The sequence below is a fragment of the Pteropus alecto genome, unplaced genomic scaffold (assembly GCF_000325575.1).
Source record: "Pteropus alecto unplaced genomic scaffold, ASM32557v1 scaffold134, whole genome shotgun sequence".
Lineage (NCBI taxonomy): Eukaryota > Metazoa > Chordata > Mammalia > Chiroptera > Pteropodidae > Pteropus > Pteropus alecto.
In genome coordinates, this window is record NW_006436283.1 from 13,181,203 (window position 1) to 13,206,449 (window position 25,247).

Sequence of the window (25,247 nt, forward strand, 5' to 3'; positions counted from 1 at the left end):
CCTGCTGGGGATCAAAGTGAAATGCTTGTGACCAGGACCTTTGGGCCAGGTCTCAAATATGCATGGGACAGGGCATGAGCCCGAAGCCTGCCCCTTCCCTGGTCTGCCCTCTGTTTCTTCCTCGGTAAATAAGAATCCCGATGCTTCCTTCCCTGTCAGTCAGGTGAGAAGCAGGAGGCAGTTGTTGACTTCTGAGAGCTGGAGAGGGAGGAGGCCTCAAGGAGAAGCCGCGGGTCTGGAGGAAAGCAGCCCCCTCGGTGTTAAGCCTGATCCCTCCTCCTCTTGGTCAGTGAAACCGTGTTTAATCACCACCCTCCACCCTCCAAAGACTATATTCTTGTTTTCTAGAGAACTCTCCTCTCCTTCCTGGTCACGCCCACAGCTTCTCTGGGCTCCATCAGCTTGCCCTAAGCCAGAACCAACACCACCATCAGCTCCCCTCTTCTAGTAAGTTCTCTGTCTTGGGGCACAGCACCCTCTGCCTTCCCCCTCCTGGGCCCTGTCAGGCAAAGGAGGTAGTATCTATATAGTCGTCCCATTAAACTAGGCTTCGGGGGCTGCCAAGGAGAACTTCATTCCTTTCCCGAATCTGGATGAAAACTATTCACTCAACCACAACTTACACTCTGGACCATAAATCCAATTGTCTTCACGTGCCAGGGCTGCTCTCTCGCACACAACTCAGGGACCCTTCCCAGCTCTACCCTTGTTGCCTGCTGGCTACGGCTATTTGTGGAATCTCTGAACTGTCCAAAAGGGGATGAGCCAGGAAAATCCTCTTGGAAGGGTTTAGTCCAGATATTCACAATTTTAACTGCTTGTGAACTCAAGAACTTGTAGAGATGCATGGAAAACACCAAAACTCTTCCCCAAACTCACGTGCACTGATGTGTTATACCTGTGAAGAAAGAACCTGAGATGATTCATGCCAAAAGTAACCTAATTTAAAATGTGAATTAAAAAAAAAAAAAAAACCCATTGGGAATCCAATCCATGTTAGCACTCCAGCTACCGACTTCCTACGAGTGTGTCACCCTATCACAGTGGCGGGCAGTGCAAAGGCGAGAAAAAAGGTATATGGTCCCCAGACGCTTTGGGACTCTGTTGGGAGGCCATGTTAGCTGCTAATAAACAACCTGAGGATATGAAAATGCAGGTACGAAACAGGCTGTGATTCAAACTTGGTGACATGTAAGGAGCAGGGCCTCTGTATGTCCCAACTATAGAATGTTCTTGATAGTGGTACCAGCAGGCCCACCCCAACATCAATGAGTTGGAAGCTAGAAACTTCTCAGCAAAAGGCCCCTACAGACTCTGCGTTGCAGGCAGCACGGGTGCTCATTAACAGTTATAACAGCTTTGTAAAGTAGGTATTATTATTTCCATGTAACAGGTGGGGAAACTGAGGCTTTGAGAGGTGATTTGCCCAGGCCCACGTGGCTTTAAGGTCACACAGGTTTCAAATCCAACCCTTCTCTGACCTCCTCAGTCCATTCTCTCGACTGCCTTCCCTTTTGCAGGCCCTTTGAGTATTCTTCATACGGAAGATGTTTTCTTGTAAAAAATTAATTATTGAAAAGATTTTGCACCTTTCAGCAGCCCAGGCATCACAGATTTTGTCAAGGAAGAGGAGGCCAAACCTGGGGAGACTGACCGTCAGCCCAGATCTGGAGAGTCCAACAGCATCTAGCCCAGACGTGCAGAGCCCAAGAGCGTCTGGGGACAGAAGCAGACAGAAATTGCAGCTGCCAGTGAGGGCACCGGCCCTCAGGGGAGCAGGTAAGGACCAGTGTGGTTCATGCTCCTTGGTCCTCAGAGAGGAGAACTGACTTGTGCTGTAACCTGATCAATTTTATAGGGTTTTTAAAGCCTCACGCTTTTCTGTGAAGGAAAATGTATCTTAAAATGGAGCTTAACAGGTTTTAAAAGCAAACCATTGGATCTAGTTTCCTTCTCCAAGGGAGGCTGGTGGGGAAAGGCAAGGCGGGGAGGAGTTTATTTTCTGTTTTTCTCCGTCATTATTCCACAAGCGTGACTGTGCGTGGTTTTGTGTGGGTGCCCGCTATTAGGCTTCCAGAGAGGGCATTTGGGTGGTGGGTGGTGGGATTTAGGGAAAGGTGGGAGGTGGAGAAGTAGTCTACTGCTCTGGGAATGTCTCGCTTGGCCACAATTTTCACCCGCCTCCCAGGAGATGAGGATGGGTGTCTGTGCGTGGCGGACTGCTCACCTCCCACAGAGGTCTCTGCTCTGATCCAAGGGGTCAAGATCTTAATGTGTAAGAAATAACATCAAAATGAATACATGCTGTATTTCAAAATGCCGGTGTAACGGACACCTCCTCTTTCAGTCCTGAGCATCCATCCTAAGGGCCTAAGCCATGCTGCTCTGCTATCCATGTTGCCCTCTCCTGTGGTGGCAGAAGGACAAGACCTAAGGGACCCTCGTGGGACTCAGGGAAGCCACACTTGCCATGGACCCATTCTTCTTTTAAAGGAAACCACTGAGCATCATTCTTCCTCGCTACCCACTGAACACAGTAGTCTTTATTTTAAAATATGATATAGACTCTGGTGGACACATGTAAATATAGAAGATATTATTTGGATGGCTTGGAATTAGAGACAATTAGAGCATATGTGAACCTATCGCAACTAGATGTCCCCAGGCCTCCAGTGATCTAAGGCGGGGGTCTCCAACCCCCTGGCTGTGAACCAGTACTGGTCCTTGGCCTATTAGGAACTGGGCTGCCCAGCAGGAGGTGAGTGGAGGGCTGGCAAGCAAGGGAAGCTTCACCTGTATTTGCAGCCGCTTCTCAGCACTGGCATCACTGCCTCGGCTCTACCTTAGGTCTGCTGGAAAGGGCAGACCTCACTTCTAATTCCAGCTCTTCTTCCTCCTAGTGGTGTGGAGCCTTGGGTGGTCAAGTAGCCACTGTGGGTTACAGTTCTCTTAAAATAAAGATAATAAAAGCTACCCCATTGCATTGCTATAATAAGTAAAGGAAATAATATTCCGACCAGTACCTGGCTATAATGGACAGTAAACTATTGTTTCTCTCCTGCCACTTCCCAATGGCCCTCCATGAACTTGTGAATATTGTTTGAAAGGTGAGGTTCCCCATGTATGAAATGCACCTGGACCCCTGAGGCTCATACATCCTCCACCTGCACCCAGAAGACACTTTCCATTATCCCAAGATTCACTTGAGAATTTGTCCCAACTTTCTGTTATACTCAGGGCTCCTTATCTTCCCCTAATTATTTCCCTGCTAGTCTCCCTTTAATTTTTTCTCACATTCTAAAGTGGTTTGCATAAACTGGAGTAGGAGCCAGACGTTCGAATTGTATCAGAAATTTGAAGCAAATATAACAAAGAGGTAATATATAGGAAGCTCTTACAAATCAATAAGAAAAACATGAATACCTACTAGAAAAATAGGAAAGAGGCATAGCAGACAGTTTCATAAAAAAGATGCAGGTAGCTTATAATAAACATTAGATACCAGTAGCTAATAAACATAATAAATATTTCTTACACATTAAAAGTGCAGCCTCACTAAGGAAGAAATGTAAATTTACATGAGATAAATTTGGCCTACCAAATTGGCTAAAATTTTAAAAATAATAATACTGGTAGTGAAACTAATAACTAACATGTCCTGGGCACTGTTGTGTCACATGCTATGTCAAGCCCTTGACATGCATTGCTGGTGACACGGTTATGAGAGATGCTTTCATTTCCTACCTGTATGGTAACTTGATACAAACCGGAATTTGGCAACATGTGTCTAAGTCTTTAGAAAGTTTGTACCTTTTGACTTTGCAATTTTACTTCCTGTGGATCTATTCTGAGATGACAGTCAGAGATACGTGAGCAGGGACATTCATCACCGTGTAATTTGTGGCAGCAAAAATCTCGAAACAAACTGCATACCCAACAATAGGAGAAAAGTGAAACAAATTATGATACATTTATAGAATTTACCTTTGCACTAGAATTAATATATTCTGAAAGAATAATTAATGGCAGGTGATAATGCAAAAATAAAAATTGCAGACACCCAAATATCTCCATGTTGTTTCTTAAAACAGTATTTCCAGATGAGAGCCCCAAATGCCTTTGGGGAACAGGCGGGTAGGGCAGGAGAAATCGTAACAAAGGCTGCAGGGCCAGGGGTAAACCAGCACATGGGAGCGCCACCTAAAGGCATTGACTGAATTCCAGAACAGTAGCAATGGTCATCTTTTCGAGTTTTGGATTACGGGTGGTATTTCTTTGTTCTTCATCTTCTGTATTTTCCCAAATTTTCTACGATGAACACTGACTACTTTTATAACCAGAGGAACACAATGGAAAGTATATGGCAGTCGGAATGTAGGTATCTATCGGCCAAGTGCAGGAAGAAGTCTAGACCAAAGTCATGGCACAGTCTTGGGGCGGACGGATGCTTTTCCTGGTTTCATATCAGTTGCTAGAACACTCAGCTGCTCCTCGTTGAACTGCTGGAAACGGCAGGCACTCTATTCACAGCTGGAGCCCATGCAGAGCCTCAGAGAGGCGTCTGCAGCATCTGTGGGGCTGCTCTATGAATAGCATATCCCTGGCATTCCAAACTGGGTGTTTATTCCTGGGCCTAGAGCTTTGAAATCTGCTCCCTATTTGATAGACACAAGAAATAGGGTTAAAATAGCATAAATATAGAATGGCACAGTCTGCCACCTTTAGGGGAAACACACACACACACACACACATACACACACACACACACCAGGGGATCACTGATTGAATATTTGAAAAGAAAGGCAGTTACGGTGACAAGGAAGGGTGGAGATGCATTCCCTGGGGTGTTTCAGGATCCACAGGAGTGGCAGTGCAGCACTTAGCCTGTGACTTCTCCTGCTCCAGATCCAGAGGTCAGTGCCACCAGGTGACAGCTCTGTGGCTTCCGTGAAACAAGCTTATGGTTCCTGTTGGTTTCCAGTTTGTTTTTCAGAAGCTGCCCTAGCTAATTCTTTTGCCCGTTAGATGTCTCCCAAAGGCCGAACTGAATTGGTTCAGGGTGGGCAGAGCAGGCAGCTGCCACCCTCTAGCAAGTTCTGTGTGTTCACGGAACGACCAGAAGATTCAGATTCCAGCACTCAGCCCAGTCTGCGTGGCCGCACCGGCTCCACTCCTACACATACATAGCCAGATGCTCACAGCATCCTGGAATTGCTGATAAAACCCAGGAAGGGCCTGATAGGAGAGTGTAAATAAGTTCTAGAAAAGCCGGGGAGTAAAGATTCACACTGAGTCGCCGAGTGTCCCATGCAGTTCACAATGTAAGAGGCTTAAGAAATATTAAGAGGAATGTTAGGAGGTTAGGACGTTAGAGACTCGAGCTGCTGCTCCCCTGGGAGGCCTCAATTAGAATGAGTCAGTATTGACTTGGCCTTGGCTGAGCCAGACGCTTGGAGGATTTGCATTTCACCTGCCTTAGCTGTTATCATACAGGCCTTCCCGAACCTGTAGGGTCCTGTCCACCCTACTTTAGAACCCAAATGATAAGGTCAGCAGTGCCTATCAGACCCTGCAAGGCAGCAGCGAGGGGAGCGGGGCGGGGAAGGCTGATGTCAGGCGGGAACAAAGGTAAGTGGGATCAGGGAAGAGCTTTCAGTGTCCTCGCCACATCAAGAGGGTAAAAAACCCTCAACAACACACACACGGCAGTGAATTAAATGGATTCCCATTTCCATAAGGAAATTGGAAGTCCAGCGAGTTTCTTAAGGTGTAACGCAGGGTAGCGAGTGGTTCACCAGTAGAAATCCCTGCCCACCTGGGCACTTTGCCTCTCTCCTCTCGCTCTACATCTCCTCATACTTTAGATTTAGATCCTCACAGGGTGGGGGAGATTATATTATAGTCAGAGGTTACAAATTGACTAGGGGCTAGCGACAAAGAAGGGATAATGATTTCATGAGAGACTTAACCATTTTTATTTGCACGAAGTAGCGGATGTAATCACAGATCATCAGTTTCACTGGGCATCAGCTTCTAGAGATTTCCTCCCAATCTGCTGAGGTAAACTGTACTTTTCTTAAGATTTCGTAAAGCCGGTGTGTGAAGCAGGGGCATCGTGAATTAGGTTGAATGAATTCAGATGAGAAAGTTCTGGTGCTTTCGTAGAAGTCATTCCTGGAGTGTTGGTTTTCTTTTCCAGTAGATACTGGAATAAAAACCATCATTTGGGAGATTTTTCCAGAATCGGCCCTGACTGACCTGGGGCTAGACAGCCTCCCCAAAACTTCTGCAGAAAGGATCTAGATCTCCCATTTCCCCAGAACCAGCCTGAGCTCAATCAGCATACAGACGAGGATCCAGAAGCAGTAAAACGAAGCCACTTTCCTTGTACTTCTGGCCGTTCTGACCACACATATTTTCTTCTCTAAGATTTGTTTGTTGCCTTAAGGGACTCTCACCCTCGGTGTGAAGAGGACTTTCATCCCTGAGCACCTACAGTAGAATGATGAATTTGTCTTTTCTCATGCAGATCCAGTAGTTCAACAAGAAAGCCCCATGTGGGCACGTGACACTAAGCTGAAGAGGCCAACGCTAGAGAGAAGAAACTTAGTCCCATCCTCGCAGCTCATGACAATGACCAAGAATACCCCCGAGAGAGCCAGAAAGGTAGACCCGAGTAGGTTTTCACAGAATGAGCCACGTCCAGCCCTATCCCAGGCCTTCCAGAGAACCAACAGTCCTCAGGTGATGAGCAAGTCCGTGGGGTCGCCACTCGCCACCACCACGCCTGTGGAAGGGTCAAAAAGGGTGCCATTTAGGTTCAGAGATGAAGATTTTTATTCCATTTTATCATTAAACCCTGAAGGGGAAAATGATGACACTGAAGAGGAGACCCACATCGAGGAAGAACTTTTGCTGGCCGGTATGCACCCACCCCGTTCTCCTTCCAATCATAGGAGAAGTCGATTTCTTGGGACATCGGCCACTCAGGCCAAAAATAAAAATTTTGAAGACAATCCTGAAAAGTGCAGAGCTGATTTTTTAAGAAGTGAGTGCAGTCATGGCCCACTAAAAAGCAATGCAATGGAGCCAGGGACAAAGCCGCCTTCTGTTGGACAAAGGATGTTCCAAGACCACAGACTGCCTGATGGGGGTTCTGCTAAAGAGGATGACAGCAGTGACAATGAAAACGAGGAAAAGACCTTTTGTTCATGGGACACCAAAACTGAACCTATTCTAGATGATGACCTCGACTCTGAAAATGTATTTAGCGATTGTACCTCTATGGATGATAAGCCTGGTACCCATGATTATGAAAGAGACTGGCAAACCTATTTAAACAGTTCTAGTACTTCTCTTGATTATTTCCTTTCTGGTAGACCGACAGCTGCTCCAAGAGCATCAATGAACTCATCTTATAACACTCCTGAATCATTGGTGCATTCTGACCCGAGAGATGACATTCCAGTGGACTTGTCGATGGCATCGACTTTAGTTCACAGTTCAGATTTAGACGGAAACTCAAGGTTTAACGTTCGTCGACCGCTGTCCCCCATTAGAAATAGAAATCCATTTGCCAGTGCTGAACACCACAGTTATCTTCCAGTAAACAGTGCACAGGAATTTGACGTTAGGAGAGCAGAAGCCATTACTTTAACAAGCCAATCTCAGGGGGATCCGTTCCGTACGGAAGACGTCTTGCTAAATCCTCAAAGCAGCGTGTCCGTGGTGGAGTCTCCCAGCTCCTCTCCGTCCAGAACGAACTTACAAGGCCACTTGCATGTCCCTGGGTCCCTACAACAAAATATCCCTTTTACTTTCTTGGCGGTGTCCGAGTTCCCGTATCGCAATGGCAGTGGGAACAGAATGGCCATCTCTGGTTTCACAGATGAGAAAGAAACCACTAAAATCAAGGCAGACCCCGAGAAGCTCAAGAAATTGCAAGAAAGGTGAGGAATTCTCATAATTTTATGTAAATGCACATATTATTTATTCACTTTTTTCCAATGCTGAAATAAGCAGTGCTTTCATTAGAGGGTCGTGAGAATTTTAAATCGTAGGCAGGTCCTTTCTTGACATTTTAATGACTGCTTCTATTGAGAAAATCATCTATTTTGTTGCTCTTGAAATACATGTATCTATAAAGAAAAGTTTGGTATTGCAGCTCAGTTTCTTCAGTATCCCCAAAGTGTTTTTCCTATGAATATCGTAACTTTAAGAAAGGCAAGTTTGCTAGATATAAAGTTTTCTGACCACGTCATAGGGCTAGCATTACTTGCTGACAATTAGGAACCAGTTTTTTTTGTTGTTGTTGTTGTTTTTTAATGAAAAGGTCGCTATCTCCCCAGAGAATGAGCCATTTGGCACTTGAAGTTCACCAGCTCTCCCTCATGGGACTTAGTGCAAATCCGACCAACCGTTCAAGAATTTAAATCTTCCAGACTAAAAGGCCGGTCCCTGGTGGTTACGTTACCATAATGACCTCAGGTCTCCGAAGGCCTGGGCTGGGGTAACCACTGCTTCCATTTTCTGTCTGTCTTATGCATGAGAGAGAGGAATAAGATCTTTTTAAAATTACCCTTTTCTTTGATCTTTCATTTCTTATGAGGTGATATTGGGATATTTCACAACTATGAAATTTGATGCTTTTAAAAGCCATCATTAAACATCCTGTCAGAATTCTACCGTTTCATTTACGATAGGCGTTACCAAGCCCTGATCTTGGCTTACAGATCTGGAAATCGATTCTTTGAATTAGAGCTCCCTTTGTGTAGGTTAGTATGGCTCACTTAGGCCATTAATTATCCTACAGATATTCATTTGTAAGTGGGGAAATTCCATGGCAATGAATTAGAATTGCAAGGGAAAAAAAGGAGAAAAAATAGAACATAGAGTGCACACGTCCTCCTAAATGCTGTCTATCCAACTGCAGAAATGAAGCAACTTTCTAGTTAGCCCTACCTTTATTTCCTCATATTAAACAGGCTACCAGAAGACCAAGCCCTGGTTAAGAGCCCAAAGGCCCCACCCTGCCCACTCTTCCCTACCCAAAAATGCAGCTTCAGACCCACCTGTCAGGAGTCTGACTGTCCACAGTCCCAAAGTGCTGCCTTTGCACTAAAAATGATTCTTTTTAATAATGTAACTACTTCTAAGCCCGGTAATGCATTAAACAGCTATTATTTGTGTACTTTGTTTATCTGACGCTCTCTTTTTTCTGTAATTAATCTTATGCTTTTCTTATTTCACAAATATTCATTTTAGGAAATATTAAAAATATAAACTTAAAAAGAAAAATCATCTGTAACCCTATAATCCAGAGATAAGCACTGTTAAAAAAACTGTTTCCAGTCTTTTATCTTTGCAGATAAATGCAATATTGAGTGAACATTGGCTTATATTTTATAATATGCCTTACTTTTAATATTTCAAGCCCATTTCTCAATGCCACTTACGCTCTAAAAAAAAATTTTCCCTCGGTTAGTTACTTTAATATCTACAAATAAGTATATGACATATGTACACTCTAGAGAATTAGAAACCAAACCAAACCCAGATTCTGGAATGTTGGCATAATCTGTGAGCAAGTGTCGTGTTATTGGTGGGCTCATGTCCAGGTTCATTGGTTCACCATTCATCCCAACCAACATCCGTTGAGTGGTCTCTCAGTGCAAATGCTTTGCCCGTAATACCGGATGCACTTTACAGTTTACAGAACAGGTTCGCCATCAGCCTCGCATCCAGTCTGCCCATCACCCTGTGAAGCAGGTAGCAGTAGTAGTATCATTGTCACCATGGCTTTACGGATGAGGAAACAGAGACCTGGGAAGCTTGTCCAAAGTCAAGCTTTGGAGCCATAGAGGCGAGCCTCAAACCCAGGTCCCCTGACCACAAACCTCATGCGCTCACCAACATGCCACATCGCCAGCTTCTTCACAGCAGGGAGAGGGGGTTCCGCCTCGGCAGCCCTTTCCCGCGCCTCTAGACTTAGGGTACCAGTGCCAGTTCTCCTGGCCTGCACGCCATGTCAGCATCTGCCAAGGAGCCTGATACAAGAATTCGTGCATCTACCATCAGTAGCCAGATCTGGAAGAATCATCAGTAGGATCACAGGGAGCAGTGGAGGGGCCTGGAGCCCTGGCATTGGGGCAGGCGTGGGGGCATGTTATTCCCTTCCCTTTCCTCTGTTATGTTAACACCCTAGGAACCGGTATTTGTGGAAATTGCAAAGGTGTCGACTCCTGCTCACAGGGCTTGTTTTCCATTTAGTCTCCTGGAGGAGGACTCCGAGGAGGAGGGAGACATGTGTCGGATCTGTCAGATAGCCGGGGGTTCCCCAACCAACCCCCTCCTGGAGCCTTGTGGCTGTGTGGGAAGCCTGCAGTTTGTCCATCAAGAGTGCCTGAAAAAGTGGCTGAAAGTGAAAATAACTTCAGGTAGGAGGGGAAGGAAGAGCAGCAAACTGGCGACCCATATGATAGGAGGCACCTCAGGGCGAGACTCAGCCTGGACAGCACCTCCCGCCCCTCCACGAGCCAGTGCCCTCACTTGCAGCCCCCGCAGATATGACAGATGAGGAGGGGCGGGGCTAAGTGCTGTCCTTAAATCGTGGGAGGGAAACGAAACTTTTTTCAAGTCTGAGAGAAGAATCTTGGACCATGTGCTATTGAACTCTACCCCTGCTTGAGGCCTGAGCAGGGGTGCTGAGCTTGCCTCCCCGGGGGAGGGAACTAGAAATGGGTCAGCGGTTGAACCTCAGGAAGCACCACTACGGCCACCATGCCAGCTAGTGGATGCCTGGAAGAGTTCTGCTTCCTTTTATTTGTTGGGGGAGGGAGGGTGTCACTGAAGAAACCGAGCAAAGCTGCCTCTTTGCAGTAGGGGTCGGAAAGAACTACTGATCGAATTGTCTAGAACCATATTGGACAAAAATTTCCATGTGCTAGTTTTGTCAGCTTTGTCTTTAATAGTGCTTATCACTGGGTGTGAAGCCCCTTCTCAACTCCCTGGGGAGGTTGTAACCTAAATACGGCCCCTAATAGGTGAGCTATGGTTTTCTTGGCAGAGAACAGGAGGTTTTCTTTAAAACACGGTTTTAGGAATGAGAGCAACTTGAACAACGACAGAAAATAAGAATAAAAACATCGAACACTAATGTAAAGAACAACTGGGTTAGGAAACAGTCGCTATGTCTCTCAGGCACACCGCTCTGAAACTTTTCACCCCATAGCCAGGTCCTATTTCTCTCCTCCCTGGTGACCATCCTTCCAGGCAGGCTGTGAGACCCATGAGCTTTAACTCTGTCCCCATGGGGCATGGCTGTGCCCCCTCCACCTCTCCACTATTGAGAGAACACCATTTAATGGAGGAATGAGCACAGAGGATGATTACATTAACCGTCTCCTCCCCGAGGCCCTTTGACCATATGTGCATCCTCCTGAGCACAAGGAAAGTAGGCCCACTGCCCACGCTGCTCGCGTGCATCTCCACATTGCATGCAGCAGACTCGGTCCTTCAGAGAGCAAAGAGACAAATGGGTTTCGGCAGCTTATGACTCTGCCATACAATGTTTTATCTTACTAGAAATTTGGGCCAAATTAGCGCAGAAAAAAAAATCACTCGTGAAATCGCGATGAATGTGCTGCTAAATGTGTGTCCATGTCAGCGGTATTGTGGGTGTGTTGAGCGGGGTTAGATGGAAAGACACATGGGACCCTCAGCAACCTAAAACATTACAGAACGATAATCTAAAAAAAAAAAATCAAGCAAACAAAATGCAGACAAGGGATTACTGTTCATCTTTGTCCTTTGAAATTCTCTATTATTTACTATCTCTCTATATCTCCAGTCGGGAAAAGTAGAACTGGCCTCTAAGACTGCACAAACCCTATCTTTACCAAATAAATGCAGGTAACTAATTTGTCCTCTATTTTCTAATGCATAAAATACACACCAGCACATCATTAGCCAAAATGCAACAACTACATGAGGGGCAAACGTGTGGCAGAATTTTTCCCAGACAGAACAGCCACAAGCCGGCATCTTCCATTTTTATATTAGGACTAAGATAAGCAAAGAAAAAAAAATGCTGATCTAGAATTCACATTTAAACACACATACACACACACACACACACACACACACACACACACACACACACACACACACAGAGAAAGAGAGGACGCCCTCTCATGTTTCTTTTCCCAAATGCAGCTGAGCTCAGGCTCAGGCGCTGGCCCTAGAGACTGCTGAGCTAGTGCCCACACCACGCCCCCCAGCTCCCTCACCTTTCTCAGGTGGGAAGTCACCTGCATGGGATTAAAGGCAGATTTTTTAAGCCATAGCTTGAGGATAGCTTTTGCCATCAATTTGGTCCTCACTAATTTATTCACTTGGACCTGCATTAGGTCTGTAAGAAAAACACAGCAAAAACAGAGGCCCAATATTTACTTTTATTTTGCAAACACCTGTGCTATAGACTCTCCACCTCCATGTAGCGAATCCAACTTTATGGAACAGTACGTTTATATTTAAACTGAAAGCAAGACCTGTTATTTAAAAATTTAAAAGTCATGGGAATTTTACTTCCATGAAGCTTGCATAACAATGAAAATGATTACAAAGGAAATTTTTCCGATTTCAGATTCAAGGTCATTTTCTACAGAAGATGGCTTACTTTAAAAAGAAGGTCGCTGAAACTCAGAATTCATAACACACACAAGTTTGCTCTCAAAATGTCAACACAAAAAAGACCCAAGCGTCAACACACAAAGACCTGGGGTTATATGTAACAAAGAATTCTTTAATTAAAGGAGCCGATCTAGGCGCTGTGAAGACCTGTGAGATGTGTAAACAAGGCCTGCTGGTCGACCTGGATGATTTTAACATGACCGAGTTCTACAGGAAGCACCAGCAGTCACGGGTAAGAGATGCTCACACCTACTTTGCCTCCACAGGCTCAAGTCGGTTAGAGGTAATCTAAGGAATGCAGAAGGCCTGTGTGCGGCATTGAGTTGGGAGTGTCCATTTGGCTCACTTCTTTGAGAAGATCTGTTACTAGACTGGACCACTGGAGGGTTGGAAAGTCTTGGCCACCCAGGGTTGAGGGCCCACTGCTGTCAGGGACAAAAGTAGGAAGCTGCAGTAGCTGACTGGACACACAGAAATAGGAAAAGCCTGGCAAGCTCTGAGCTCAAATTCGCTAAAGTAATTTAACTTTAGTAGCAACAAGAGAAAAAAAAAATCAGGGTCTCGAAGGAAGTGGTCCACAATTTATAGATCAGGTACTCTGGGATAATAAGGAACTGCTCAACTCAAGGGTGATAAACATGTAGTAAGCACCTACTGTGTGCTTTTTAACACCTAGTGAATTAACTCTCCTGGGGTATTTGGATCGCGTTTCTAATACAGTGAAGGAGTTAGTTAACCTTAGGTGGGAAGGTGATTTATGCCCAGGATAATAGTTAATTGCCCAATTCTCAGGTAAACAATCTCTATTTAGAACTGCACTGCACAATATGGAAGCCACAAGCCACATGTGGCTCATGAACAGGCCGCTACTTCCAATCACACCAAATTGCAAAGACTCAGTACCAAAAGAATGTAAAGGATCACGTAAATAAATTTATATTAATTATGTGTCGTGATAATATTTTGGATATATTGGGTTGAATAAAATAGATTGCTAAAATTAACTTCACCAGTTTTTCTTTTTACTTCTTTAACGTGGCTACTTGGAATTTTCAAATTACATGTGCGGCTTGCCTATGTGGCTCACATCGTATTTCTATTGGGTGGTGCTGATCTAGAAGGTGCCTTGTACATAATAAGCAGTCTATAAATATTTATCAAATGAAAACAGCCCACATTACCATTATAATTTAAGACTGACCTCTCTTACAATGTGATTAGGAAAAAATGATTAATAATCACAACCGTAAAGCATGTAATTTTAAAACTATAAAATCATTGTTAACAACTAAAATGTCACCCTTCAGAGGAGAAGTCACTTCAGCTCTCAGATAGTTAGCCTGTATCCAGGACTTTTTTTGTTTTGTTTTGTTTTGTTTTTTGTAAATAGCACAGCTGAGTCCAAATGGTACATGTGAGTCTGGGCAATTCCATAATTATTTTTTTTAAAAAAACCCTAAGGCCGCTAGACCGAAGAACAAAATCTTGATAAGAATGGGGCTTTGAACAGCACAACTAGTAAGTTTGGTATCACGGACATAATGCCACAGCAGCATTGCAGAGGACGGGCATCAGGACATGGACGGGAGGAAGAAAGAATTTCCTGAGAAATAAGTTCAGTATTTTGAGTCCATGCACTTTGAGGGTCTTGACTCCCTCATGAACCCCAGGCACCGAGATCTGAGATGAGAAACAGAAGCAACTCATATTCTTGGCCCCCGAGGATGCTGGAGTTAAAATAATGAAAGGAACCAGGCCCCCTGAGTGCCTGAGGTCAGGGTGCCAGCCGGAGTGCGGGCAGGTTCCATGTGGTCATCTCGAAGAACAGATTATTTCAGGAAGCACGGCCTGTCAGACTTCCTGAGAAGGACGTGTCCAGACGAGGCTAGGCACCTGGAATACTGCCAGGATGGTCTGCAGACACGACAAACACTGGGCAGCCCAGGGGAACGCCTCGTCCAGTAAATACCCCTTTTGGCCCAAGCATTTCCACATCATCCTCCCTCTGCCGAGCTGCTGCTGCCACCACCAAATACTGCTAGTTTATCGGTGGTGTTTGGAGAATTTGACTCGCTAACAGCAAATTTTTCTAGTTGTACTAAAACATTTGCACTTATGAAGCCAGAGGCAGCCCAGCCCTCCAAAAAGCACACCAGCTTTGACTCAGATGTGAACCTAAAGCTTGTTCCCTTCCCCAAAGTTGCTGGATGACCTTGGGGAAACTGTATCAACTCTCTGATCTCAGTTCTCTCATCGGTAGGAAGCAGGAGATGATCATTCCTACCTCGCAGGGTCGGGTGTCGGAAAAGTCCCGAGTACATCACCTGATACAGTGCCTGTGCCGAGCAGGCTCTCAGTGAGAACCGCCATGTTAGAGCCACAGAAACTCCTGGCGTCTTTGGCACTCCAGGGAGAAAGCCAAGTGTACCAGGACCAAGCTGGAGTCCATCCCCGAAGCCAGCCAAGTGGCCCACGCAAGGGTCACACCCATATCCTTGGCTTCACTGAATCCTATCAGCTGGGATAACTGGCTACAAGCACATTCTAAAAAGAACTGTGGAAGTAATTGTGTCAGCCAGAGTCTGGGCAGGAAAAAGAGGATGGCACACTCACAAGGGGTGAGCGATGGGAGCTGAATGAAGAGCAAAAACTGTGGGCAGCGAAAGAAATCAACAAGGAATGACTAAGCATCTGAGGCCGCCCGTGACAAGAGGGGGCAGCTACTGAGATCAAGAGGGCTGTGGCTATAGGAGAGAGTCATCGACAGCCTGTGCCCTTCGGCAGAGGGAAACAGTCACTGCCACACCACTGCCCGGCAGAGAGGGAACAAGGGCAATAATTACCCAGCCTCTCTCCCCTCCCTGCCTCCGGTCTCCCGCCAGGGCCTCCTGCCAGGGCCCCCCTCTGGCCAAACCCAATGGGAAGCCAGGGGACAAGGGAGCCTAGTTAGTGCAATCCACTGAGATCAGCCTCAGAGCAGGCTGGGAAGAGGATGGAAGGGAAAACGGAAACTATCCAGCATGGTAATTACTCCACTTGGAAGCAGAAAAGAGTTGAAATTAGTTTCAGTAAGAGCTCAACAGGCCCAAGTCTTTTGAAAATGCCCTTCATTATAATCACAGGTAGAGACCAGACTATCAGACCCACCCCGGTGGGAGAGCCAGTCCCGAGAACCAACGCACGCTATTTATCTGCTGATGGAAAAAGCAGTTGAGGTCTCACTTTTACAGCAGTTCTGACGGTTCCGATGGCCCGTTGTGAATTTAATGGTGTCTGTTTGCTAAACGTCTGAGTTCTACTTGAGACACTAGGGAAGCAGGACTTAGACAAGTTCGGGAACTCTGCCTGGATCCAGACTGAAGTACCTGTTCTTTACCACAAAGATATGGAAGACGTAATCCGAGCTCCCTGGGGAGGCCCCTAGGCGTGGCCCTGGAGTCCATGTGGGCACCTATGCTCCTGTGGCCCAGCCCCACGCCCGACTGCCACAGTCGGGGCCTCTGTGCCCTCTGAGTCAGCCCGCAGTGCTGTTAACTCCCGGAAAACAGGCTCTTTCATTGAGATGGGGTAGCTGGTGCCAAATATAGACATATACGATGTGAGGGACAAACTGGAAGACGCCTAGAATGGGCTTTAGCTCAGTGTGGCTCTCATTTGGCCTCAACTATCTAACTAACTTATTTTCTCATGCATTTTCCCCATTGAGATTTTTATTCTGCTTTTCTTTAATTATAAAAATCATAGAAACACGAAAATGTTCCCTAATTATATTAACATTTAGCCACATGCCTTTTTTTTCTCTCCTATTAAAATGCTGATGCCCCAGAGATTCTGATTTAACTGGTCTGGAATGGCACCAAGGTATTAATTTTTGTTAAGTGTGGCAAAATACGCATACCATAAAAGTTTGAACTTTTAAAACACTTACTGAGCGCCTACCGTACATCAAACACAGATGGAGATGCTACGGTGCCCACGACTAACATAGCCACCACCCCAGTGGCGAAAACCGAAGGGCCAGCCAGAACAAGGGACGCACTGGCGGCTGTGGGAACAGCTGCAGAGGGGTCTGGCTGGCTCTCAGGACCAGAGAAGGCCTCTCGATGGAGAGACGTCTCAGAACAAGAGAGAGTCCGTAGAGTCAAGGCTTGTGACCAGGCTTTGAGTGGCTAGATTAGAAACTCCTCTAGGCTGTCTGGAGAAAGGCCCCAGGAGGCGAATGCAGCCGTGGGACCCGGGACCTGGACTGAGCACTTTGGGATGCTGGCATCTGGTGGTCCCCCGCCCCCCGTAGGCCCGTCAGGGTGTGTGGCAGGCAGTTCAGCAACCTTTCTCATCTTATTCAAAGACGCCTGGAAACTGAGCCCAACAGGCCTGCACACCCGCGGCCCTTCCCTCTGATGGTGCCGCCTGCGAGGCAAGCCCTCGTTGCCTCCCACACGTGTCCACCGTAACCTGGAAGTAGGCTCGTGCTTGATTCTGCCTGGGGGGCCTCGGTCTTTGAGGGGAAGGAAGAACTCCTGGGTAGTGACATGTAGGGTTCCATGTAACATTCCAGGCTCCAAAAGGGGCCAGGAGGAAACGGGTTTAAGCAGCGTTTGGATCACAGATAGTACGCTCAAATGCCGTAGAGGCCAGGCAGGTTAACGAATGATCGTAATCTTCCAAGTGTCACCGATAGGGAGTGGTGGCAATTGTGGCAAATTGGAGAGTACTCTCTCCGACGGAAAATGTTCGTTTCTCCTTCCTTCCAGCCAGGGCAGGTCCGCAGGCTCATTGGCCAACACCTGTTGAGCCTAGGTTAGAGCAGTGGCTCTCAAAAAATGGGTGGTCTCCAGGCCAGTAGCATCAGCATCACCTGGGAACATGTTAGAAATGCACATTCTTAGGCCCCACCCCAGACTCACTGAACCAGAAACTGGGGGAGATTGGGGAGGTGGTGCCCAGCAACTGTGTTTTAAAGGGTTCTCTCCATAAATCTGATGCATGTAAAAGTCAAAGCCACTAGGGTCATGGTTGAACGGGCCACTGTCTGGTCCAAAATTATGCATTTTTTTCTCATTCTGTAATCTGTACATGTTTATTGAGCACACACTGTGTACCAGGCACTGGGCTAGGCACTAGGAGCACAGGAGCAAACAGGACACGTGTGGTCCTTGCCCTGAATTTTATCTTTAATTCTCAGCTCTCAAAAATATAGGACATTCTTGTTTTGCGAAATACCACATCCACTAGTATTCCTCATTTCGTCATAATGCCTTTGGGAAACAGGCAGAACAGAGGTGCCATCTCCCCTTTTACAAACGGAGTCACTTTGGCCATATACAATTAAGACTCTTGGCTCAAAGTCATAGCACTCAACGGCCCCAGACTGCCCATTCCAGGGCCCACGCCCACTGCGTGATGGAGATATGCTCTGTGGTCTTGGTCCCGCAGCACAGGAGGGACTCAGCGGGGCTCCGGCTGTCATTGCTCTGAAGCACAGGCCTGGCCTCGCTCCATCTCAACAACGGGCAGATGTCCTCGGACACACGCAGTCCCCTAATCACCCTCACACTTGGGAGCATCTCTTGAACATATTTGAAGACTTGATCAAAGAACATTCTGCCAGGCTGCCTGCTTCTTTGAGCAGATTAATGGAGACTATCCATCGGTACCAAACCTCTTGGTCAAAATGAATATTAAGAAAATGAGGAGGTGGGGGAGGGCAGGAGAAAAGAAAAACATCTGGCAGGAGGGCTGAGTGCTCCAGAGCTCTGGTCACTGCTCCACATGCTTCTGCACCACCCCCGCCCCCCACCCCCCACACGCATTGCATGTGGGTATCAAAATGCAATGCTACTGGGTCGGGAAGGGGTGAGTCAGGAGAAGCCCAATAAATAACGTCTCGAAACCTAGCTTGTTTTGCCCTTGCCGAACAAACACCATGGAACTCTTTTTTGATAACTAATCCCTCCCACTTGTGGCTCAGAAGATAAAGGATCGACTCTGTGCAATGCCTGCTCTGATTGGCTGGCCCGACCTCTTTGTCGAGCATCACAAGCTCTGCAAAGGGCCACATAAAGGAGCACGGCCAGCAAGATTTATGACGCCATGTGACAGGTTCCCTCCCACAGGCCAGAGAAGAGACACAATCTGCTAGAAGTGACTTTTCAAATTATCTGCAGAAAACATTAGCGAATATTTTCCCATCTGCATGCCTCTGGGCCTTATTGAGTCATAAAAAGTAAATGATTTCCCTGAATGCTTTGACAAACCTGATAGTTCCAAGCCATTTTCTAGCTGATTGATATGCCATTATATATCCAAGAGTCTCAAAGCATAAAAGGCTTACTGGCGAAGAGGGTGCAGGAGAAAAAACCATCGGCAGCTCGCAGGAGTTAGCCAGGGCTGAGAAAAGCAAACAGGGGAGGAGGCTTGGTTTGTGTGGAAGAGCTAAAGGGTAGGTTAGGAAGGCTTCCCGAAGGAGGTGGCTTGCGAAACAGACCATAAAGGGGGCACCAACCCATGGGGAAGGTGGGAGGAGGCAGTTAAAATAGAATAAAGTGAAAACAAGCAACTTCCTCACTGCCTGCTCCAGACCAAAGTCAGAAGAGCGCAGAAAACATGACTAAAGACTAAAAATACTATGTTAACTGCTAAGGACAATTGATGAGAGCCTTTAAAGATGGGTGTGTAGGGAGGTGGCGGCCGGGGTGGGGGTGGGGGGCTCGAGCAGTGACCTTGGGGCCAGAGGTCACCACAATGCAGAGTTGGCCGTGATTCAGAAAGAATTGCACATCCATCCTTGCTCAATTTGTCACCTTTTCTGGCAGCTGTTAGGTCCTGGACGGGGTGTGTTCTGTGCCAGCTTCCTAAGCTGCCCTTGATGGAATGGGAACAGGGACATGAGCCCGTAAAGTGGCTTGGACCGCTGCGGGAGGAAGGAAGAGGCACTGAGGTGGTCATTGTGTGTCATGTCCAAGCTTCAATTATCCTGGGAAAACTGTCACAGTTCGGATGTTTCCCAAGGGTGATGTAAAGGGCTGTGCCCTCTGCCGAGGATCTTGGTCCCCCCCACCCCCAGGCCTTCCTGAGCACAGGCTGGCTCATTCCCAAGGTCCCCACCCATGGGGAGGTGGCATGAGGACAGACTGGGGATTAAAGTGGTGGAGGGGAGGAGTCTTGCTAATGCCACTAATTTATTGAAGGTCAATGAAACATCCACAGGGTGAGGTCTTGCAGCACAGACCTCCAAAGGAGCTGAGGACAGAGGAGCCATGGTCAGCCAGACGGCCAGATCCTCCCCCACGTACTTCCCTACGTTTAAGCACCAGTGAGGGAAAATAAAACACAACCCACCCACCGAGAAAAGGCAAGAACACACTAACAAGCGCAAGATGCAGTATCCAAAATAAAAACAAATGCTTAGGAGTCAGGGAGTACAGGAAAGATTGGGATGATTGTTAGGAGGTGACGTGACAGCAGTAAAAGAAGTTGTGGACGTGGCCTGGTAGAAAGCGGGGAGAGAGACATTCAAAACAGAGGCACAAAAACAAGCCAACAGAGCAAACAAGGAAGATCACGCGCAAAGGCCCTGAGGTTCACAGTGCCATCTGCGGCCCTGCCAGGCACACGCTCTCTGGGGGTTGAATGGTAATAGCCCAGCCTGGGGGCGGGCCTTACGTGAGACTATTATTAAGTTCATTCTTAAAGGGAGATGCCCCCGCGGCATCTGTGTCCCAGATTCTCCCACAGAAAACTTTGCTTAGCTAAAATGCAAGTAATCTCTGCTCAGAGGTCAGTAGCTGCATATTATACACAGCCCAACATTCAAACTCCTCACTTCTACCTAATACGGTCCCACTTCATCACCTCCTCAGCCCAATTTTTTTTTTTTTTGTTTTTAATCCAAAACGAACACCCTCCCCATAATCTCCGGACATGCCAGCGAGAAGGGAATTTTGCCCAATACACGCGCACTGGCTCCACCCCTTTGCTTTTGCTGGCATTTCGTGTCTCTGTCTGAAAGGCCCTTAACACCCCTCATGGCCACCTACCAAAGTCCCTCCCATCCTTTAAGGACCATCAAAGAAGCCTTGCCCTATGTCATACTCAGCCAGTGTCTTTCTGCCCTTCGTAGCGCTTGACGTACCTAGCTAGGACTGGAGCTGTTTATGAGTGCGGCTCTCTCTCCTCCATCAGATGATGGGGCCCCAGCAGGATGCTGAGACCTTTTGCCCATGCTCCCCACAACACCCAGCTCTAGGCTTTAACGTGTAACTTCTCAGTGAATGTTCATGGGGTAGGATTGAGCCTGGAGCGTGGCGCTTTCCTGGGGCATCCTCCACTAAGCAGCAAAGAATTTCCGGGTGGCCGCCCAGCCTGCGCCTGGGTCCCCTCTGCTCTCGGGCTCTTGTCCCAGTTCTTGTCACTTCTTGTCCTTGCTACCCTTCGCCCCATGATTTAGATCCTGAATATTTTATAGATGAACTTAAGAACTTTCTTTTCCAAATTCAGGCACAAAATGAGCTGATGAATTCAGGCTTATACCTGGTGCTGCTGCTTCACCTCTATGAGCAGAGGTTTGCAGAACTCATGAGAATCAACTACAACCGGGCTGTGAGAGAGAGGGTAAGTCTGGCTCTGACCCGGACCATCCGGCAGCAGGCCCAGAAACCTTGCAGTGTTATGAGATGTGAAATCTGTTGAGAGCCTTGCGGTCACTTGGTGGGATATGGCACTGTCATTATTAGGACTCAGAGTGGCTGCTAAGTGTATGCACAGTGGTCCTCCGGCTGAAAAGTAAGTGGTAATCACATAATTGCTTACTATTAAGCATGAGTAGTCATGCAATGGTCATTAATGGTCCTAGAGGTGAGTGAGTCTCTAGAGATATTTTCTCCCCAAAAGAGAGGCCAGTGAGCCTGCCGGGGCTGGGTGTGCATTATGTGGGGGCATATCCACTGCCCAAGCATGGAGGGCCCATGAAAACAGGGACTTCTCCCATGGGAGAGCTGTTTATTTTGCTTATTCCAGCGTCTGTGTGTGAGAGTGCATGCCAAGAAATAAAGGTGCTGATGGAATCGCCATTTGTCACTACAGGAGTGACAATGTAGTTACCAAGAATACATCTATATGTCTGCCCTTCACTTAATAAGAGAACTAGGGACCCTCTAGAACAAGGGTCCCCAAACCCCCAGGCTGCAGACTGGTACCAGTTCTTGGCCTGTTAGGAACCGGGCCGCACAGCCTGAGGTGAGTGGCAGGTGAGCGAGCGAAGCTTCATCTGTATTTGCAGCCGCTCCCCAGCGCTAGCATCACCGCCTCAGCTCCACCTCACATCCTCGGGCATTAGAGTCTCATAGGAGCGCCGGTCCCTGGTGCCAGAAAGGTTGGGGACCGCTGCTGGGAGGCTTGATGGTGTGGAGGGAGAAGCCTGGGTCTGCTGCTAACTGGAGCCTGGCCTTAGCCAAGTCAACCAGAATGTGGGAGGTGGACAGACCAACCTCTGAAGCGTCTTGGTCATTGTCAAGTCAGAACCCTGAGCCCCAAACTTCCCTCTCGGTTAAATGCCTCTCTGTGGCCGGCCCAGGAGAGAGCGGGTATACTTTTAGTGTTTGGGTTCCCAGAACACCCCTTGAGGCTTGGAACTTGACATCTGCTCATGTCAGGTCATGACTGGAAAAAGGACACCGATGTAGCAGTGAACGAGCCACCAGTGGTGCCACGGGGCAGTCTCAGCGACACTCTCCACCCTCTCCCATGAACCTCTCTTCCTCTTCACTTTCTTCTCTATCTCTGTCTCCTCCTCTACCTCACATGGATGAGAGGCATCTGCCAGCGTAGTCACTGCCTACAGGTTGGAAGCCAGGGATTCCAAGTGTTGCTTCCGTCCCCAGACCTTGCATGACTGGAGGCTCTCGTAAGCCACTTGGAGCCGTCCCTGTTAAAAACGCCTGGTTCAAACCCTTAGTCATGAGAATTCTAGCTTTGTCCCTTCTTTTTTTTTCTGGCTTCAATCGCCCCCACCCCCACCCTTGACCCAAAGCTCTCAGCTAAGAAAACAGGCTGGGCCTTTGCCAAGCTATCTCCTCAGAAATCTCACCCTCTTTTTGACCTGGGCCTGTCCTTCCTTTGACTCTTCCGCAGTTTTAATGGTGACATAAATTCCTCAGAGAAATACATTTAAAAAAGAAAAAAAAAAAAGGAAAATAATAGTACAAGAAGCAGGAAATGATCCTTTGTTAACATTTCTGTAACTTCATTTCCATGCTTCCACATCTTTTTAATGAACTTTTTATTGCGCATGGAACTTCAAAGCACCCGGGGTTGATATAGGTTACAGATGGCCGCAGTGTCAGCGAGCTAATAATGCAAGGGATGTTAGCCTCCAAATCAACAAAGCAAGCACGAGAAGACAACAAACAGCACAACCCGGCGGGTGGAAAAGCACGGCTCTAAAGCACTGCCTCTGGAGAACCTGCTGGTCAAACTATCCCAGAGAAGGAGTAAGGGACACCAGGGGCAAGCCACGAACCAGGGGGGAAGGAGGCATAAAGGACAGGGCCACGTGCTTCCCTAAGCACAGCTTACATTGGAGGAACCTGAGACAGACCTCACCCACTAAACCGGCAAGCCATCACCGGCACAAACGACTGGCCAAGAGGTACACAGATGGTAGTAGGAAAGCAACGGCTTTTGTCAGATTCACACTTCTGCATTTGAATCTCAGTATTTTCTTGCAGAAAATACTCAGAATCTGTGGGTAACATTTAGCAAAAGAGAGGCACCGTGGGAGGAGACAGCCCTCCTTCCCGCTCCCTCACCTACCAGAACTGGAGGGCTCGTTCACGACGGGCCTCTAGGTTGTGCCTCGCTAATGCGCCCAGTGATGAATGACTGTCAGTGGCAATGACCATTCATTCACTCATTCATTTCATGCCCTGACCTATATCGGGTGCTGAGATGAGATCAGAGAGAGTGGCTACCAGACGGGATGCCACGAGTCCTCTGTGACGCTTACAGTCGGGGTGGAATTTATAAAACCAGGAAATATTATATCTATAAACCAGAAAGTAATTGGAAAGGAACGCTTGGTCAGGAGGACCAATGGCCCCAGTGAATTCCCAGGAGGTGTAAAATTGACAACTGCAGATTTTCCCTAGCTGGGGCTTCCTGAGGTTTCTAATGATCCCATGAGCAAACAATTTGTCTCCCCAGTGAGGCTGTGAGCTATTTGAAGGCAAAGCCAGGCCTTCCACTCCTGTCTCTCAGGATGCTGGCACACAGAGAATCGTATCTGACTGCTGACCATGTCCGAGGCACGATGTATGCCAGGAGCACTGACTGATTCTATAAGTGCTAAATGACTGCCAAATAAAGACGTGGTCTTGTGGGCTGGGGGTGAGGTGTTTCATTAGCAACTTGGGCATGGAACCCTTATCTCTTTTGTACCCCCACAGTCCTCCAGTACCTAGAAATTGCCTAGCACATAATAGGTATTCTAGGTGAAGGAACACCCAAGTTCAAGGTATATTTATGTATTCAAAGATTTTCTGTGTGCCTACAATGGGCCAGGTTCTAACCTGGATTTCTGGGAAAACAAAGATGATTAAGATATTTCTTGCCTATAAGGCCCTCAGAGTCTAAAGAGAGACTGGACGGGTAACCAAGAGTATCAAAAATGTGCCCAGCGTTATGGTAAAAAGTCTGAGCCAGCTGCGGAGAAACGGAGCAGAGTTGGATGACAGAGGAGCCGCCCTCCTCGTCCCCGCCTTCCACTCCTTCTCCGGGACACCCTCCAGGCAGGGTCTTCGGGGACAGAAGTCCATGTTTCCGAGGCCTTGCTTCTAAGCCACGTAGGTTGTACTCTTTGCCATCAGTCTTCCCACTGCTTTGAGAGCCCAGTGGCAAAGCTGCTTCCATTATTACTTTTGCTCAACTGATCAGCTGAGGTGATGTTTGCATTGAATCCTGGAGAGTTTAGCACATGGGCAAGGGTAGGTGGTGGAGGGTGGGGGTTGGCGGGGAGTAATTCCATGTGGAAGGAAATTCAAAGACTCAGAGACCTGGGAAAAGATCTGCATGTTTGGGAAAGTCAAGGAGTTGAGTGTGGCTGGGACTGGCAGGAAGTGAGCCTAGAGGCAGAAGCAGGGAGCAGGTTGTGAAGGGTTTGTGTGCAGCTCTAAAAGGCCAGCGAAGGTTTTCTAGCCTGGGATTAGCAGGCCAGGAGACTTGCATTTTTTGAGAGATAATCGGAGGGTGCGCTGGAGGGAGCTGACCCCAGCTGGGTAGCAGTTGCAATGGTACAGGGTGAGGGGCTGAGTGGAGAATCTGGTCACCTATCCCCAGAGCTTGAACAACTGAGGTGCTGTCATGTAGACAGTACTTGGAGTCGGGCAGGTCTGGATGCAGGGAGTCCCTTCTCAGACCCACTTCATGGGATCACTGGGAAAGGCCATGTGGGGAGCCCTGGAGACGGGAAGGACAGACTTGGTGGGCGCGGAGCGAGGCCGGGGCTGAAGGAAGCGCTGAACGGTGCTCTCTGTCGTGCCCAGCAGGAAGCCGTCCTTCTC

The 25,247-nt window shown here is 47.5% G+C and overlaps 1 protein-coding gene across 1 annotated transcript in view; it reads left to right on the forward strand.

The window, feature by feature from the left end:
- Positions 1 to 25,247, forward strand: part of MARCH10 (membrane associated ring-CH-type finger 10) — a 76,751-nt gene that overhangs the window by 45,721 nt on the left and 5,783 nt on the right. Inside the window, exons 5-9 of the mRNA XM_006912330.2 lie at positions 1,597 to 1,779; positions 6,530 to 7,949; positions 10,270 to 10,436; positions 12,813 to 12,922; positions 21,190 to 21,303. Of these exons, the coding sequence (XP_006912392.1) occupies positions 1,597 to 1,779; positions 6,530 to 7,949; positions 10,270 to 10,436; positions 12,813 to 12,922; positions 21,190 to 21,303 (1,994 nt within the window). The remainder of the gene's footprint in view (positions 1 to 1,596; positions 1,780 to 6,529; positions 7,950 to 10,269; positions 10,437 to 12,812; positions 12,923 to 21,189; positions 21,304 to 25,247) is intronic.